Source organism: Arachis ipaensis, chromosome B7, assembly GCF_059453495.1.
Source record: "Arachis ipaensis isolate K30076 ecotype BB chromosome B7, ASM5945349v1, whole genome shotgun sequence".
In the NCBI taxonomy this organism is placed as follows: domain Eukaryota; kingdom Viridiplantae; phylum Streptophyta; class Magnoliopsida; order Fabales; family Fabaceae; genus Arachis; species Arachis ipaensis.
Window position 1 is genome coordinate 4,918,640 of NC_142442.1, and position 18,544 is coordinate 4,937,183.

The window sequence follows — 18,544 nt, forward strand, 5'->3', positions numbered from 1 at the left end:
ATCTTCGAATCTTTTGATCCTTTTCTTTTCTAAGCAAAAAAACCTTCATAACCTTCAGCTTCTGCTCATTTCCCCCAATTCGGATCTCTCTCTTCTCTCTCTCTCAATCGCTCACTATGTCTGCTCTTCTCACCAACGATCTTAACGATCTTTCCCTCAAGCCCCAGGTATTGTTCTTTTTTCTTTTCTTGTTCTTATTATTGTCAATTATTCAGTTCAATTCAATTCCCAAAAGTTAGGTTTTAGGGCATGTTCAGATTTTTCTTGAATTAATTTCAACACCGTAATGATTGGGGAAAAAACCACACAAATCCACAATCAATTTAGCTAAAACACAACGCCATTAAACATCAAGAACCAAAAGAAATCCCGAATTCAAGATTTTTCTGGAATTAATTTTGAATTCGGGATTTCTTTTGGTTCTTGATGTTTAATGGCGTTGTGTTTTAGCCAAATTGATTGTGGATTTGTGTGGTTTTTTCCCCAATCATTACGGTGTTGAATTGAATGGAACGGAATGGAATAGAATGTTCCTGTTGGTGATGTTGCTGGGTTTGTGTTGTTGTTGATTCAGATTCAGAGTGAAACAGGAAGTGAATGTGAAGGGGAGATTCGTGGGGTGGAAGGAGGTGGCGGGAACCATGTTCATCGTGAAGGTCTGTGCGCCATTTGCTTGGACAAGATTCTGCTTCAGGATACTGCTCTTGTAAAAGGTTGCGAGCATGCATACTGGTTTGTCTATGCTATTTCTCCCTCTTTTGATGCAGTTTATTATATTTTTATGTCCATTTCACTTGAACTATGGTTTTTGCTTGCTGTTGTTTGGTTTGTATGACTATTTGGACCTTATGACTGAAGGGAATTCACATTTTTCCTTCCCCTTCAAGAAATGATTAAAAGTGATGGACATGTAAATGGACTAAACACAAATATGATTTATGATTGGGTAATATGGCTTTGTTCGAGTGGGATAAGATTTTGTTGTTGTTGTTGTTGTTGTCTTGTACTTTTTTTAATTCATGGGCTTGATTATGTTTTGTACTTTGTAGCGTGACGTGCATCCTTCGCTGGGCTACTTACAGAGAGAGAGTTACCTGCCCTCAGTGTAAACATCCATTCGACTTCCTCTTTGTCCATCGCTCGCTTGATGGCAGGTATTTCTGCAAGGCTTTGTTTCTTTCTACCTTTTTCAACATTTGAAGTGAAATAATTGTACTATTATATTTGTTTGCTTGGACTTCTTATCATTAGGTGTAGTCTCAGTTGTCTAGTAGAAAAATGTAGAAGATAGTCTTAGCTGACGATTATGGTACATATGACACTTCTAATATAGAATGTGAAAAAGATGGATTAGATATCTCTGATGTTATTTTGGAGATAAATGAGCTATTGATGCATAGTTGTTGAAGATGGAAATTCTTTTTTCTGTTTGAGATTTCACTTCCTCAGTTTTCAGGTTACTTGATTGCTGAGTAAACGCGCAGTGAAAGCTAGAAATACAATGATGTTCTTGATCTTCAGCAATCGGCTCTCTTATTGAAAATGAATTGTACAAAATTGTCTATCAATGCTGTCTTGCAGTTTCCTTTTTCCCATTGCTTTCACACATACTAATTGAATGTGATCGCTGAAGTTATGTTTATTTATGTGCTCTACCTTTTGAGGATGAAAGCCAATATTGTTTTCTACTACTAATTTTTTTGTCCCTTTTAACAGCATCCAGGACTACATGTTCGAGGAGAGTGTTTGCCTACTACTTAGGGCTGCATGGTTTCAACCTCTGAAGGTCGAAAATCACGTGGAGCATGAAGATGCCTACGATCCTATTGAAGATTTTTATCAATATCGATATGATTATGAGTATGATGACGAGGATGATGATGATCTAGATGAAGTTTACTATGGTAGCTCATCAAGTCTTCGCATTGGTAACCGGAGATGGGGAGACAATGGTTATGTCAGATCTGGGCGGCTCGAAGCAAGGCCAGTCCCGCGATCAAACTTCCAGGATCTAGGAGGCGCAAGTTCATCATCTCGCCAGCCAAAAAAGAAAGAGGCAGCTGAAAAAGTCGCAACAGGTAGACGGGCTAAGAGGGCATTGAAGCGGGAGGCTGCTGATAAGGCTGCAGCGGCAAAGCATCAGCAGCATCTAGTGAGGTTGGGCAGGAAGTAGTGCAATACTTATGCTGAAGTCATACCAAATCAAGCCGTGCCTTGAGCACTCCCCTTTGCTTAAGAAAAAAAAAAAAGTATTTTTTACTTAAATTTTTTTTTTTAAATCTTGTACAGTGTTTATTCATTGAACTAGTGTACTATAATATGGGGGGTAAAAATGATAGACAATAATGTGGCTTGGTATGTTGTTAGTAGTTCCGTGGGTTTAGGTGGAGATGGAACTCCTCATACACTCTCTTAGGATTGAACAATTTAGGTTTATAATCAATTGACTTACCCTAAATGCAAATTTTAAAAGTTGTACATAATTCTTTGTCACGATTCATGACTCTATTTAGGGTTATTCATTTTAAAAGTTACAGATTTGGTATTAATAGAAATTTCAAAATCTCAAATGGCTGACTTACAGATAGAATAGAAAGTTGTGCTGAAGCTTCCAAAGGAATTGCATGCTTAGCTGGTGAGTGGTCTCCCATCATTATCACTGTGTAGAGAGATATTTGACCTACGAATTGTGATGTAAAATCATCGAGAAATTATTTGACTTATGGGCCGTATATGCTATCTTGTAATAATATCAAACTATAACAATATCTTGTTAGTGTCTGTAGGTGATATGTTTTCATTTACTATGTACATTCACTAGAAAACTAGCTTAGAAAAAGTTCCTATGGCAAGAATCTAGAAAAGATGTTTTCATTTACTATGTACATTCACTAGAAAACTAGCTTAGAAAAAGTTCCTATGGCAAGAATCTAGAAAAGAAAAAAATTCATTTCAACCGATATGTCCTTAGGCATGATCATACATAACATAGAAATCACACTCAAAAAAAGGTTAACAATTAGGTAAAAAAGGTTAACAATTAGGTAGAATAGTAGCGAAATTATTTGCAAAAGATGGAAAATCTCTTTCACTTGAATTTTTGGTGACATATGGTTTTTCTACAAAAAGCTATGTAAACTAAGTCGATGCCTAAATTCAGTAAATTGGCTTGAATCTAATCTTAAGTGATAAGCATACACACAAGAGATAATTACTTTCACACAAGCAACTTTTTGTGTGAAATCTTCATAAGTTTGTTTTATAATAATTTTCCTTCACGATTCTCTTTACTTTTCATTTCTCCCTTATTTTTTCAATTTTTTATTTTATGTATTTGCTATAAAATGACCTATCTTCTCATTAAAAAGAAAAAAAAAAAACTTTTGATGCTTTAATCTATAACTTTTTTGGACTAATTCCTTAAATTTCAATATGAGTCAAATTATTGTTATTGGCACATTTTTCTTTCACAACCATAAACCTTTTCATTGGGAAAATTAATTTGTGTGATTATAAGAAAAAGTTGATATGTAGCATTGGATTCAAGTCCACAAGAAGTGGCTTCCATTCAACATGAGAAGAGAAATCCTAACCTTTGACCACTAATTCTTCCTATATCTTTCTTTACTCTTAGTAGTAGCCTATGATAAAACATCATTCACAAACATGCATAACAGAATAAAATGGAACAAGAAAAGAAGAGAAAAAATAAGGAAAACTTGGGATACATCATTGTCAAATGACTCATCAAACAGCACATGCATGCAATGCAAGATATTGATAAGACATTACAAACTTCATTTCTCTTATACTCCATAGTGTGTGTGATTTATTGTGATTTCCCTTAATTCCCATTTCAAAGTGGAACACAACTGTTATCATCTTATTCCTTCCTCAGTTTGTGGTTAGTTTATTAAAGCTACATGTAACCTAACAATAATGTATAGCCTCCCTTTTTGACTTTTTGGTCCTCAATAGGTTGCAATCACCTTGTAATGTGGCCGATTTTCCATCTTTTGCAAATAATTTCGCTGCAATTTCTGCTATTCTAGCTAATTGTTAACCTTTTTTTGAGTGTGATTTCTATGTTATGTATGATCGTGCCTAAGGACATACCGGTTGAAATAGATTTTTTTTTTCTGTATTCATGCCATAGGAACTTTTTCTAAGCTAGTTTTCTAGTGAATGTACATAGTAAATGAAAACATATCACCTACAAACACTAATAAGATATTGTTATAGTTTGATATTGTTACAAGATTTTACATCACAATTGGTAGGTCAAATATCTCTGTACATAGCACTAAGCATGCAATTCCTTTGGAAGCTTCAGCACAACTTTCTATCTGTAAGTCCAAATATCATTTTCAGCCATTTGAGATTTTGAAATTTCTATTAATACCAAATCTGTAACTTTGAAAGCAGAACACATAATGAATAACCCTTAATAGAGTCATGAATCATGACAAACAACTTTTAAAAATTTAGAGTAAGTCAATTGATTACAAACCTAAATTGTTCAATCCTAAGAGAGTGTATGAAGAGTTCCATCTCCACCTAAACCCACGGAACTACTAACAACATACCAAAGCCACATTATTGTCTACCATTTTTACCCCCCATATTACAGTACACTAGTTCAATGAATAAACACTGTACAAGATTGGAAAAAAAAAGTAAAAAATACCCTTTTTTTTTAAGGAAAGGAGAGTACTCGAGGCCTGGCTTGAGTTGGTATGACTTCAGCATAAGTATTGCATTACTTCCTGCCCAACCTCCCCTAGATGCTGCTGATGCTTTGCCGCTGCAGCCTTATCAGCAGCCTCCCGCTTCAATGCCCTCTTAGCCCCTCTACCTGTTGCGACTTTTTCAGCTGCCTCTTTCTTTTTTGGCTGGCGAGATGATGAACTTGCGGGACTGGCCTTGCTTCGAGCCGCCCAGATCTGACATAACCATTGTCTCCCCATCTCCGGTTACCAATGCGAAGACTTGATGAGCTACCATAGTAAACTTCATCTAGATCATCATCATCCTCGTCTTCATACTCATAATCATATTGATATTGATAAAAATCTTCAATAGGATCTTAGGCATCTTCATGCTCCACGTGATTTTCGACCTTCAGAGGTTGAAACCATGCAGCCAATTAGTAGTAGAAAACAATATTGGCTTTCATCCTCAAAAGGTAGAGCACATACATAAACATCACATTCAATTAGTATCTGTGAAAGCATTGATAGACAATTTTGTACAATTCATTTTCAATAAGATAGCCGATTGCAGAAGATCAATCAAGCAACCTGAAAACTGAGGAAGTGAATTCTCAAACAGAAAAAAGAATTTCCATCTTCAACAACTATGCATCTCCAAAATAACATCAGAGATATCTAATCAATCTTTTTCACATTCTATATTCGTCAGCTAAGACTATTCTCTACATTTTTCTACTAGACAACTGAGACTACACCTAATGATAAGAAGTCCAAGCAAACAAATATAATAGTACAAGGGAGTCACTCAGATAAAGACGCGTAAAACGTCTTTTTTTTTTAAAGATGTTTTTTAATAATTAAAATTTAACATACTTTTGCATTTATATTTTGTGTAAGTAATATTTTCTGATTTATTAGTTATATTCATCAATATGTGTCTTCTTTTCTACGATTATCAACTTTCAAGGTATATTTTTCTATTTTGAACTCTTTTACTTTTAAGTTCTATAGCATGTCTTACATTCTATATTCATAGAATTATTACACACAACACATGATAACTTTTATTTTATGTCTTATATTCTATATTCATAGAATTATTTTTATACCTCTTAAACACTTACTGACTTGAGCGTCGGAGTGTCTTTTGCAGGTATCCACCCCCTTGTTCTCTCATTGCCGACGTATAACTCATATTGACGAGAAGCTTGAAGACATTCATCGACGGACGAGCTATACGCCGGTCAAACTCAGCAAGAACAAAAGTAATTAAAAAAAAAATTGATTAAAGAATATAAAAAAGAGCAAAACAAAAGGAAAATGATTATCCATACTCCTAATAGGTAGAGAGAAAGCTTGATGTTTGTGTTAAAACTTAAAAGCTTTCATTTGAAAGAGTGGGGGATGAGTGATAATGAAGATGGTGGCTAGTGGGACCTTCCCAGTATGAGTAACTATCAGTGGAGCAACTTAAGCACTCCACAAATGGAAGCTGCATTGTCAAGCAAAGCAACACCACCCTCTATTCCCCCCACTCAACACCAAAACTAAAAATTAAAAAATAAAAACAATTTTTTTATACCAATTTTTGTGTCAACACTCATTTTTAATTTTTTAATTTTTTATATACCAATTTTTCTATCTTTAAATTTTATAATTTCATCTGATATCTACAGACATTTAAACTTTATGTATAGATATCACTATTCAAAATTGAAAAAAGGACAAAAACATTACATCATCTTTTTCCTCTATTCATATTCATACCTCACTAACAATCATCCTTCATATATATATATATATATATATATAATTTTTTTCTAATATAATTTCTTCCTTCCACCTACTACCACACATAAAGGCCTTAAAACTCCTCAACTTTTCTCCATTTTCACCTAAAGAAAAGGAAAAAAGGCCATTTCCATTGAACATTAACTTTCTCCTTCACTCTTTATTCATGCTTCTGCCTCAATTCATGGATTGATCTCATAAATACTCTTCAACCAACAAGATAATAGAATAAGGTTAACTAAACCTCTATCACCATTCATTCCATTAGGTAAGGGGAAAAAAAAACACTCTCTTCATGTTCTTTTCATGCTTGCTGCATAATTCTTTGTTTTCTTTTCTTTGATCATCTCTTCATCCAAAAGGGTATTGGAAATTAGACAACTTTTTTTTTTTCTGTGTTAATCAGTGATGATTGATGAACTAAATATACATAACTCTGTTTCTGTTCTGTTTCTGTTCTGTTTTTCTTCTAACTATGAATACCTTTATGGTTGATTAGAATGGATTCATTCAATTAAGGTCATCAAAGTAGCAGCTTCAGGTACAATGAACATGGCGAATCATGCGGCCGACGATGATAACGAAGAAGAAGATGAGGCTGGTGAGTTCTCTGGGGTTTTAGAGATCTTTGTTCACCATGCAAGAAACATTCACAACATATGCATCTATGATAACCAAGATGTGTATGCAAAATTCTCTTTCACATACAACCCTGATGAGACTTTATCCACAAGAATCATCAATGGAGGTGGAAAGAATCCAACATTCAATGAGAATCTAAGGATGAAGATCTCCAATGTTGATGATGCAGTTCTAAAGTGTGAGATTTGGATGTTTAGTAGAGCAAGGAATCACTTGGAGGATCAGCTTCTTGGATTCTCTTTGGTTCCAATTTCTCAAGTTCTTATTGGAAAAGGAAAAGGAAAAGTGACTCAAGATTATAGCCTCTCTTCCACTGATCTTTTCCATTCACCAGCTGGAACAGTTCAATTGACACTCTCCTTAGACACAAACAATTTTAATTTTGATTTGATATCATCCAAATCTGCGAAAACCTCTTCAATTTCTTCAGAAGTGGTGTTGCTTGACAGAAAAGTAACAGAGGTTATGGTTGATCCGGTTGAGTATTCGAGGATTGTGTTTCCTGATATTGGCGTGGCGAAGGAGAATCAAGAAATGGCAACTGAGTACTTCAATTCTTGCTCTTCTAGAGGGCTGCTACTGCCATTCCTTCGCCTCGGTGCAACCAATGACTGTGAAATGAATCCTGTTTCTCCAAATGAGAGTATTCATCAGAACTCAGGTTTCTTAAGCTCCACAACTACAAGCCTAAGTGATGATAGAGATAGAAACTCGTCCGTAGATTCGATTCAGAAAAAGAATAATTCTTGCAATGTTTCAATCAGTGTTATAGAAGGCAGTGTTAGTAACTCTCCAGATACACCAACTTCCAAGAAAGAAGGCGAATCCATGGACGAAAAAGAAAGCAAAGGAGAGTACTCAAGGCCTGGCTTGAGTTGGTATGACTTCAGCATAAGTATTGCATTACTTCCTGCCCAACCTCCCCTAGATGCTGCTGATGCTTTGCCGCTGCAGCCTTATCAGCAGCCTCCCGCTTCAATGCCCTCTTAGCCCGTCTACCTGTTGCCACTTTTTCAGCTGCCTCTTTCTTTTTTGGCTGGCGAGATGATGAACTTGCGGGACTGGCCTTGCTTCGAGCCGCCCAGATCTGACATAACCATTGTCTCCCCATCTCCGGTTACCAATGCGAAGACTTGATGAGCTACCATACTAAACTTCATCTAGATCATCATCATCCTCGTCTTCATACTCATAATCATATTGATATTGATAAAAATCTTCAATAGGATCTTAGGCATCTTCATGCTCCACGTGATTTTCGACCTTGAGAGGTTGAAACCATGCAGCCCTAAGTAGTAGGCAAACACTCTCCTCGAACATGCAGTCGTGGATGCTGTTAAAAGGGGGGAAAAAGAAATTAGTAGTAGAAAAACAATATTGGCTTTCATCCTCAGGTAGAGCACGCACGTACATAAACATAACTTCAATTAGTATGTGTGAAAGCAATGGGAGAAAGGAAACTGCAAGACAGCATTGATAGACAATTTTGTACAATTCATTTTCAATAAGCTGAAGATCAAGAACATCATTGTATTTCTAGCTTCAGCAATCAAGCAACCTTAAAACAGAAAAAAGAATTTCCATCTTCAACAACTATGCATCTCCAAAATAACATCAGAGATATCTAATCCATCTTTTTCACATTCTATATTAGAAGTGTCATATGTACCATACTATTTTCTACATTTTTCTACTAGACAACTAATGATAAGAAGTCCAAGCAAACAAATATAATAGTACAATTATTTCACTTCAAATGTTGAAAAAGGTAGAAAGAAACAAGGGGCACTGGACTGTATAGATTGAAGTAGTATAGAGAGAAAATATAATTTTTTTTATAATTAGTTTTTATTATTTTATTATTATTTATAATGTGAGTCTTACTTTTATTAATCTCTCTTTTTTTTTTGTCTGTCTATAATAAACTTAAATCTTTTAAGCTTTTCTGATGTGCACAAATAATAATTTATAAATATGCCTCATATGGGGTTTTAATAGTAATTATTATTTTTTTACATTTACCACGAGTTCCTTTCGATTTTTCTTCTACGCACTCCATTCAACCCTAAGTCCACATTTTTCTCCATCCTCTGCCACCGTGACTGCGTCTTTCTTCACCGCCGTTGCCGCCTGAAGCTCTGCTCTGTTCAACTGGAGCTATAATTCAGATTTCCTCTCTCAACATTGTGCTTCATTTCTAACTTGATTTTTCGATGTTATGAAAAGAAAAATCATATTTTTACTTGTCAATGTAAAGTTAATAGTGTGATTTGTGTTTGGAAGTTGATTTAGGGTTTGATCAATGAGTTCCTGGATTTGTCAATTGCATAGAATTTTTCAATTAAGAACTTAAAGCAATTAAAAAAATGGTGGAAAGAAGCTGTGATATTTTTCTGTATCTCCTCAGCCCAATACCTCATTGTCTCATTCATTCTCAGTATCTCTCTTCTCTCTTCGCGTCATTCGTCTTCAGCCTCAGAGTGGTGGCGTGGGTCTCAGCGAGTCAGCATCCTCGTCAGCGCTGTGGTGCTCTACTTCCAGAGTTTCAATGGAGCCTCAGACTTAGGTATATATGAATTTGCTTCATTGATTGATTTCATTTTTTTTTTGTTCCTTTTATGTTCTTGCTGTATGAATCTGTTTCGTTGAATTCATTCAATTATTTTTTTGTTATACTTATTTTTTGTTAAGGTTTTTTTGTATGAGTTTATTTCATTCATTTCATTCAATTATTTGTTTTGTTATGATTATTTGGTTGTTTGAATTTTTTTGGGTTCTGTTTATGAGGGTTAAAAAATTTTGGTATTTGTTTTTATGATTTTGATTTTAATTTCTGTGGTTATGTTTCTGTTCATGATGTTTTAGTTCAATTTCTGTGTTTATGTCTCTTAAATCTCAGGGGTAAATGATGATGATGAGGCGGAGCAGAACCATCCATTGCATCAATCAAAGAAGAGTTTAAATTCCTTTGTTTATGTTTCTTTAAAGTTATGCCTGGTCCGTTTGTGATGTAACAGAATAATTTTGAACTGGCCTGACTCAATCTTGTGTTTGATTTATATAATAAACATATTCTTAATAATTTTTTGTAGTTCAAAATTTGTTAGCAAAGTTAGCAGTGTACCAAAATGTGTAATTTGGAACTAGATTATTCCTATGGATTTCTTTCCATAGTAGTCGGATCTCTGACAGGGCAGAATATTTATAGGACAGGATAGAAACTCTGACATTTGAGGTTGTGTTCTCTGCCTAAGTGCCTAACTGTTTCAAAAATGATTTCTGCTTGTTTATTCAAGGTTCTTCGTATACTGAACGGTGACATGGTCATGGACACGAGTTTGCAGATGCAGCACCATTACAGCGGTCCTCTGTTAGAAGAGCCACTTGAATCATTCAGTGGGAAGCTATCTCTTGACAAATACATGCCTGCATATTGGAATAGGGACAACAAAGCAAGAAGGACTTCATGTGAATATGACATTTAAAAAGGGGTCAATACTTGATGATCAAAATTGAAAAATGCTTTTTACTGGTTATGCTAAATATGTTTATTTTCTCGCCTATTTTGTAGTTTTGCATTTTTCTAGCTATCTTTCTACAGTGAGATCTAATTTTGCATTTGTGTATAATAGCAGGGTGAAAGTAGGATCGGTAAAAAATATAGAAGCTTTTGAAATTCTTCTCAGTAGCTACATCGCACACTAAAGGCAAGAACAGAACTTTTTGTTGCTAGAGTTTTTATTTTGGCATGTTGAACATACTTTGTGAGGCAAGAAAAGATCCTTTATTGGTTGGTATAGCATAAGCCCATCACTAGCTAGTAGCTGGAATCATTCAGAAGGCTATAGAATAATGTGGATGCATGGCTATGATGTTTGAGTTCTTTTTAATCTTATGATGGTTTCTATTTGAATGCAGGTAAGCACTGAATGTTCTTATGCACAAAAGATTGTTGCATTTGGCTCACGATCCCGTTAATAGGCCTGCAATTGAATTCATGCTTTAGTGGTGTTATTTAGTTTAGAGTAAGGCATTGCATATGAAACAGTTTGGCATATAGTCATTGTTTGACCATGCCGTCTTCTTTTATAAGATTTGATGCTGGTATAGTTTGGATGAAGTATGATGTATCATTGATATTTTCTTTTCCGAATTGCTTTTAAGTAGTTTTTTAATTTTTATACATTAAGTTGTTACCGTTGAATGAATAATCTATTTTAGACTTTTAGTTAATCATATTGCAAGTCTTCAACATTGCTTTATATTGAATCCTTCGTGGAGCCTAAATGATGAAAAATTGATGAAAAAACTTAACCATTCTTTTTATACTTACAATATACAGTTTTGTATGATTTTTTTGTGTTTTGATCTTACATCCTACACCATATCAAGAAAACTTTGGTTAATATTTTACCTCCAATTCAGCCACCGAAGCTTTATGCCATGCTAAATTGCCATTCAAATCAGTTATGCAATTCAAAAGCTTTTCACGAACAATTTCATGACAAGAAAGTTTTATGTCTGTCAAAGATTTGTCTAAACCAAAGCTACTAACCACATGAAGAATATAGCTCAAAAATTTGGAAGATGTCATTAATATATATGCATGAAAGTAATAATTCTTCAGATATCAACCTCAAAGTTGCAAGAAATCCAATATGATTTTGACAAGGAAAAAGAGCAAGTTTCTTGGCCAAAGAAAAAAGTTATCCAAATTTATTGAATTCAACTATACACATAGAATTTGGATTCTCTAAATTTTAAATTTTCACTTTAGAAGGTAAAGTGTGATCTCTCACTCTTAAATGGTTTCTCTCTCATTTTTTCTTGGTCCCACTTATAAAATAAATGGTGAGAGATTACACTTTATCCCCTAAAGTCAAATTCAAAATTTAGAGAATCCAAATCCATACACATAACATCATAAACAACCAATTCAATATAATAAAAAATAAAAATGGAACAAAAAGAATCATCTAGGTTCACTAATAACAAAACTGAACTCTTTAACTCAAATAAAATGAAATTATTCAATAAAATAACAATTGAGACATTCTTTCATCCATTTTCTTAATATATCAGAAGATAGTGATAACTACATTTCTTTTCAAGAATGACACAAAAGTTTATTAGTAGAATGAAACAAAAATATGCTAAAAGGTTTTATGACCACCTGCTCCCAATCTCCATTGGTGAATGAAATTTCACTCTTGATTCTGATGCCTCTATTGTCATGGACTTAACTTAGACTCACCAAATTAGAAGTTTAATAGACCTAAACCACACAAAAGTAAAAACAAGCCAATAAGTCAAAATGAGAGAATACTGAACCAAGCTTAATGCTCATGCATTTAGTTATTCTTCCTAGTTCTTTGAATAGTAAGAAGCATTTGGGACATAATGGTCAGAGGGGATATATTTCAAGAGTAGTGGACTTTCAAATTTCCATGGCAAGGCTCAAAGGAGTTGACCAGAATAGTTTTGCTGTCATATTTGATTGTTCAGATTTAACTATTGAAACAAGGCAGGTAGGTAACCATAGAAATTTACAATTTATTCTAACACAAAGGAGGAAAATCACAATAAACTAATTAACGTCTTCTACAAACAATAGAATCATAATGAAAAAATCAACAAAATTGCAACCCATGAAGCCCCCTTTGATATCCACATAATCAGAAATTGAATGCAAGTACTATGTAAATTCTTATTTTAAACCTTCTTCCAGTAATATAGCATAAAATTTCCAGAATTAAATCTTTGTACACAAAAAATTGTTATCGTACAATCTGCAATTGTGATTTTGTTGAATTTGCTTTTCATATTATAGTAATTACAATCTTGAGTGTAGTTCTACTGAGATCTAACAAGTGATTTCTCAGAAATTTTGAAACATATTATATCCTTTAATTTAATTTTTAAAAAGTTTTAAATTAATATCATCTCAATCGTTGGATTTTTTTTAACATAATTCAATGATCTTAATTACATGGTGCATCAGATGTGCCCAAAATGCTTGAGCTGATTTTAGACTGACCTCATTTTATAGCAAATACATAAAATAAAAAAATTAAAAAAATAAGGGAGAAATGAAAAGTAAAGAGAACCATGAAGGGAAATTATTACAAAACAAACTTATGAAGATTTCACACAAAAAGTTGCTTGTGTGAAAGTAATTATCTTTTAGTGTGTATGTTTATCACTTAAGATTAGATTCAAACCAATTTACTGAATTTAGGCACCGACTTAGTTCACATAGCTTTATGTAGAAAAACCATATGTCACCAAAAATTCAAGTGAAAGAGATTATTAAACCAAATGGGAAAGTTTGGAAAATTTGCATTTAAAAAGGTGGATTCATATGCTGAAAATTGCTTTTGGAAATTGTATTTTTATATATAAACTAATCATATATCATATATTAATTAATGAAAAATGTGGGTGGATATAACATATAATAAAGGGGGTTGAATTTAGTTCTTCTCTTGATGTCATATAATAGGACTCAGGACTACTCTATAGTGTTAGGTTTGCCTAACATGTTTAAGAAAAAATGTTTAGAAATATAAAACCAAAGCAATATCTCCATTGTTTTGACAAATAAATGCCCATAAGACTACAAGAGATTGCACTTTTTGTGTTACAAATAATAATAGAGTAATACTCGACAATCAAATTTTTTTTTCATTTAACATTAAATTTTTTTAAATTATTTTATTTATATTAAATGATAGTTCTAAATAAAAATTTTTTAATTCTAAATCCTAAATTATAAACTTAAACACTAAAGTTAGCTAATAATGACTAACTAAAAATTAATTCCACATAAAAATATGATTGTCAAAATATTGACTTAGTTATTTATTATTTAAAAAATTTTATAAATACATACATATATGTGTTTGTTTATGAGAATAGTAGAACAAAACATTGAAAATAAGATACAAGGGACATAGACATAAAATTTTATATTTTTGTATTCTGTTTGATAATAAATTAGAATAAATTATAAAAATTTAATTTATTCTCATTTTTTTTATTAAAAAAAATTTGACAAGAAAAATGTAATATTTATAAAAAATTAATAAGAATAATAAAAAAAAATAAATCGTATTCTTTTTTAGTGTTTCTGTGTTCTTAGGATGGATACAAAATACACTAATTCAGTATTTGTTGACACACAATCTCTATTCATGTCTCATCGTCAAACACGATTTTATATTATAAACAAACGCAGCCTAAGTAATAATATATAAAACTCTTTTTATAGTTTTGAGTGAATAGGAATTCAAAGGAATTTTAAAAAAAAATTGATTAATGAATATAAAAAAGAGCAAAACAAAAGGAAAATGATTATCCATACTCCTAATAGGTAGAGAGAAAGCTTGATGTTTGTGTTAAAACTTAAAAGCTTTCATTTGAAAGAGTGGGGGATGAGTGATAATGAAGATGGTGGCTAGTGGGACCTTCCCAGTATGAGTAACTATCAGTGGAGCAACTTAAGCACTCCACAAATGGAAGCTGCATTGTCAAGCAAAGCAACACCACCCTCTATTCCCCCCACTCAACACCAAAACTAAAAATTAAAAAATAAAAACAATTTTTATATACCAATTTATATACCAATTTTTCTATCTTTAAATTTTTCTTAATAATATATATACATATTATAATACATATACCAAGTTTTAATTTTATTTATATTCAATTTATTTTAATTTTAAAACCACTCAATTTTAAATCAATTATATTTTATTTAACTATAAATTTTATTAAATATATACAAATTAAAAATATAAACAAAAAAATTTTATTAATCACAATTTATTTTTTCTTTTCATGATTATATGATATCTATTAATATTATTTTTTCAATAAATACTTTTAGTATATAATAATAGGTAAAGACTCACATGCAATTGTCTTCATATAAAGTTGATAGTTAAAAATCCTTAGATTATATTTAGTTAAACTTGTCAAATTATCTAACGATTCTTAAATATCAACTTGAGTTTTTACCTATAATAATATAATAATAAAATAAATATATATACCGGGTTAACCGGTTCGACCAGTGACCCACCGGTTAAACCAGTGACCCAGTGACCCAGTAATCTGACCGGTTCGATCACCGATTCGGTTCTGATAACTATGTGTAACACGTCTCGGCGTGTTAAAAATATCTTCTGACACCACCAATCTGCAAATACACACACTGCAGGGCCGTCAAAATGGGCTAAACCCATCGGGCCAGCCCGTTTACCCGTTTAAATGGGCGGGCTTTGCCTCTAAAATTAAGCACGTTTAAATTTCGGGCTAAACGGGTTGAGCCCGATTAACCCGAAAAAAATGACGGGTTAAACGGGCTAGCCCGCGGGCTAAACGGGTGGCCCGTTTAAATTTTTTTTTTCATTTTTTTAAAAAAAGTAGCACTTTCAGCCCATATTTCTTTCGATCCGACCCGAAAACCGACCCATCAGCTAAAAATAATAATTTTTTTAATGGTTTTTGACCTAAAATTAGTATTTTTTGTCAAAAATATTTTTAAAAAAATAAAATAAAATGATAAACAGGCTGACCCGTTTAACCTACGGACTAACTATAAACGATCCGAATTAAAAAAATCTAACCCACAAATAAAACGGGCTTAAACGGACCAGCCTGTTTAATCCACAGATTTAACAGGCCGGACTAGCCCGTTTGACACCAATTTTAATCCCATAACCAAATTATTTTGCCCATCTTTGAATCTTTTGTTCCTTTTCTTTTCTAAACAAAAAAACCTTCATAACCTTCAGCTTCTGCTCATTTCCCCCAATTCGGATCTCTCTCTTCTCTCTCTCTCTCAATCGCTCACTATGTCTGCTCTTCTCACCAACGATCTTAACGATCTTTCCCTCAAGCCCCAGGTATTGTTCTTTTTTCTTTTCTTGTTCTTATTATTGTCAATTATTCAGTTCAATTCAATTCCCAAAAGTTAGGTTTTAGGGCATGTTCAGATTTTTCTTGAATTAATTTCAACACCGTAATGATTGGGGAAAAAACCACACAAATCCACAATCAATTTAGCTAAAACACAACGCCATTAAACATCAAGAACCAAAAGAAATCCCGAATTCAAGATTTTTCTGGAATTAATTTTGAATTCGGGATTTCTTTTGGTTCTTGATGTTTAATGGCGTTGTGTTTTAGCTAAATTGATTGTGGATTTGTGTGGTTTTTTCCCCAATCATTACGGTGTTGAATTGAATGGAACGGAATGGAATAGAATGTTCCTGTTGGTGATGTTGCTGGGTTTGTGTTGTTGTTGATTCAGATTCAGAGTGAAACAGGAAGTGAATGTGAAGGGGAGATTCGTGGGGTGGAAGGAGGTGGCGGGAACCATGTTCATCGTGAAGGTCTGTGCGCCATTTGCTTGGACAAGATTCTGCTTCAGGATACTGCTCTTGTAAAAGGTTGCGAGCATGCATACTGGTTTGTCTATGCTATTTCTCCCTCTTTTGATGCAGTTTATTATATTTTTATGTCCATTTCACTTGAACTATGGTTTTTGCTTGCTGTTGTTTGGTTTGTATGACTATTTGGACCTTATGACTGAAGGGAATTCACATTTTTCCTTCCCCTTCAAGAAATGATTAAAAGTGATTGACATGTAAATGGACTAAACACAAATATGATTTATGATTGGGTAATATGGCTTTGTTCGAGTGGGATAAGATTTTTTTGTTGTTGTTGTTGTTGTTGTCTTGTACTTTTTTTAATTCATGGGCTTGATTATGTTTTGTACTTTGTAGCGTGACGTGAATCCTTCGCTGGGCTACTTACAGAGAGAGAGTTACCTGCCCTCAGTGTAAACATCCATTCGACTTCCTCTTTGTCCATCGCTCGCTTGATGGCAGGTATTTCTGCAAGGCTTTGTTTCTTTCTACCTTTTTCAACATTTGAAGTGAAATAATTGTACTATTATATTTGTTTGCTTGGACTTCTTATCATTAGGTGTAGTCTCAGTTGTCTAGTAGAAAAATGTAGAAGATAGTCTTAGCTGACGATTATGGTACATATGACACTTCTAATATAGAATGTGAAAAAGATGGATTAGATATCTCTGATGTTATTTTGGTGATAAATGAGCTATTGATGCATAGTTGTTGAAGATGGAAATTCTTTTTTCTGTTTGAGATTTCACTTCCTCAGTTTTCAGGTTACTTGATTGCTGAGTAAACGCGCAGTGAAAGCTAGAAATACAATGATGTTCTTGATCTTCAGCAATCGGCTCTCTTATTGAAAATGAGTTGTACAAAATTGTCTATCAATGCTGTCTTGCAGTTTCCTTTTTCCCATTGCTTTCACACATACTAATTGAATGTGATCGCTGAAGTTATGTTTATTTATGTGCTCTACCTTTTGAGGATGAAAGCCAATATTGTTTTCTACTACTAATTCTTTTGTCCCTTTTAACAGCATCCAGGACTACATGTTCGAGGAGAGTGTTTGCCTACTACTTAGGGCTGCATGGTTTCAACCTCTGAAGGTCGAAAATCACGTGGAGCATGAAGATGCCTACGATCCTATTGAAGATTTTTATCAATATCGATATGATTATGAGTATGATGACGAGGATGATGATGATCTAGATGAAGTTTACTATGGTAGCTCATCAAGTCTTCGCATTGGTAACCGGAGATGGGGAGACAATGGTTATGTCAGATCTGGGCGGCTCGAAGCAAGGCCAGTCCCGCAAGTTCATCATCTCGCCAGCCAAAAAAGAAAGAGGCAGCTGAAAAAGTCGCAACAGGTAGACGGGCTAAGAGGGCATTGAAGCGGGAGGCTGCTGATAAGGCTGCAGCGGCAAAGCATCAGCAGCATCTAGTGAGGTTGGGCAGGAAGTAGTGCAATACTTATGCTGAAGTCATACCAAATCAAGCCGGGCCTTGAGCACTCCCCTTTGCTTAAGAAAAAAAAAAAAAGTCTTTTTTACTTAAATTTTTTTTTTTCCAATCTTGTACAGTGTTTATTCATTGAACTAGTGTACTATAATATGGGGGGTAAAAATGATAGACAATAATGTGGCTTGGTATGTTGTTAGTAGTTCCGTGGGTTTAGGTGGAGATGGAACTCCTCATACACTCTCTTAGGATTGAACAATTTAGGTTTATAATCAATTGACTTACCCTAAATGCAGATTTTAAAAGTTGTACATAATTCTTTATCATGATTCATGACTCTATTTAGGGTTATTCATTTTAAAAGTTACAGATTTGGTATTAATAGAAATTTCAAAATCTCAAATGGCTGACTTACAGATAGAATAGAAAGTTGTGCTGAAGCTTCCAAAGGAATTGCATGTTTAGCTGGTGAGTGGTCTCCCATCATTATCACTGTGTACAGAGATATTTGAC

The 18,544-nt window shown here is 33.6% G+C and overlaps 3 protein-coding genes and 2 long non-coding RNA genes across 5 annotated transcripts; 4 read left to right on the forward strand and 1 right to left on the reverse strand.

Moving 5' to 3' along the window:
* LOC148550201 (uncharacterized) lies at window positions 1-2,483 on the forward strand. Its single transcript, XM_088493835.1, has 4 exons — window positions 1-167; window positions 575-732; window positions 1,050-1,154; window positions 1,717-2,483. The coding sequence occupies exons 1-4, from the start codon at window positions 117-119 to the stop codon at window positions 2,171-2,173; spliced, it is 771 nt and encodes a 256-aa protein (XP_088349961.1). The 5' UTR covers window positions 1-116; the 3' UTR covers window positions 2,174-2,483.
* Window positions 2,484-4,414: 1,931 nt separating this feature from the next.
* Window positions 4,415-5,507, reverse strand: LOC148550202 (uncharacterized). Its single transcript, XR_015891953.1, has 2 exons — window positions 5,301-5,507; window positions 4,415-5,119 (listed from the first exon to the last, which is right to left on the reverse strand). It is a non-coding gene; the product is annotated as an uncharacterized LOC148550202 (long non-coding RNA).
* Window positions 5,508-6,554: 1,047 nt separating this feature from the next.
* LOC148550203 (uncharacterized) lies at window positions 6,555-9,038 on the forward strand. Its single transcript, XM_088492442.1, has 2 exons — window positions 6,555-6,771; window positions 7,003-9,038. Exon 2 carries the CDS (start codon window positions 7,050-7,052, stop codon window positions 8,133-8,135), a length of 1,086 nt encoding a protein of 361 aa, XP_088348568.1. The 5' UTR covers window positions 6,555-6,771; window positions 7,003-7,049; the 3' UTR covers window positions 8,136-9,038.
* A 242-nt stretch (window positions 9,039-9,280) lies between these two features.
* Window positions 9,281-10,256, forward strand: LOC148550204 (uncharacterized). The gene is made up of 2 exons (XR_015892378.1): window positions 9,281-9,711; window positions 10,045-10,256. It is a non-coding gene; the product is annotated as an uncharacterized LOC148550204 (long non-coding RNA).
* Window positions 10,257-15,883: 5,627 nt separating this feature from the next.
* LOC107608846 (uncharacterized) lies at window positions 15,884-18,175 on the forward strand. The gene is given in 5 exon segments (XM_088492440.1): window positions 15,884-16,054; window positions 16,462-16,619; window positions 16,940-17,044; window positions 17,607-17,878; window positions 17,881-18,175. Coding segments are annotated over 5 exon segments (741 nt in total). The 5' UTR covers window positions 15,884-16,003; the 3' UTR covers window positions 18,036-18,175.
* Window positions 18,176-18,544: the final 369 nt, after the last annotated feature.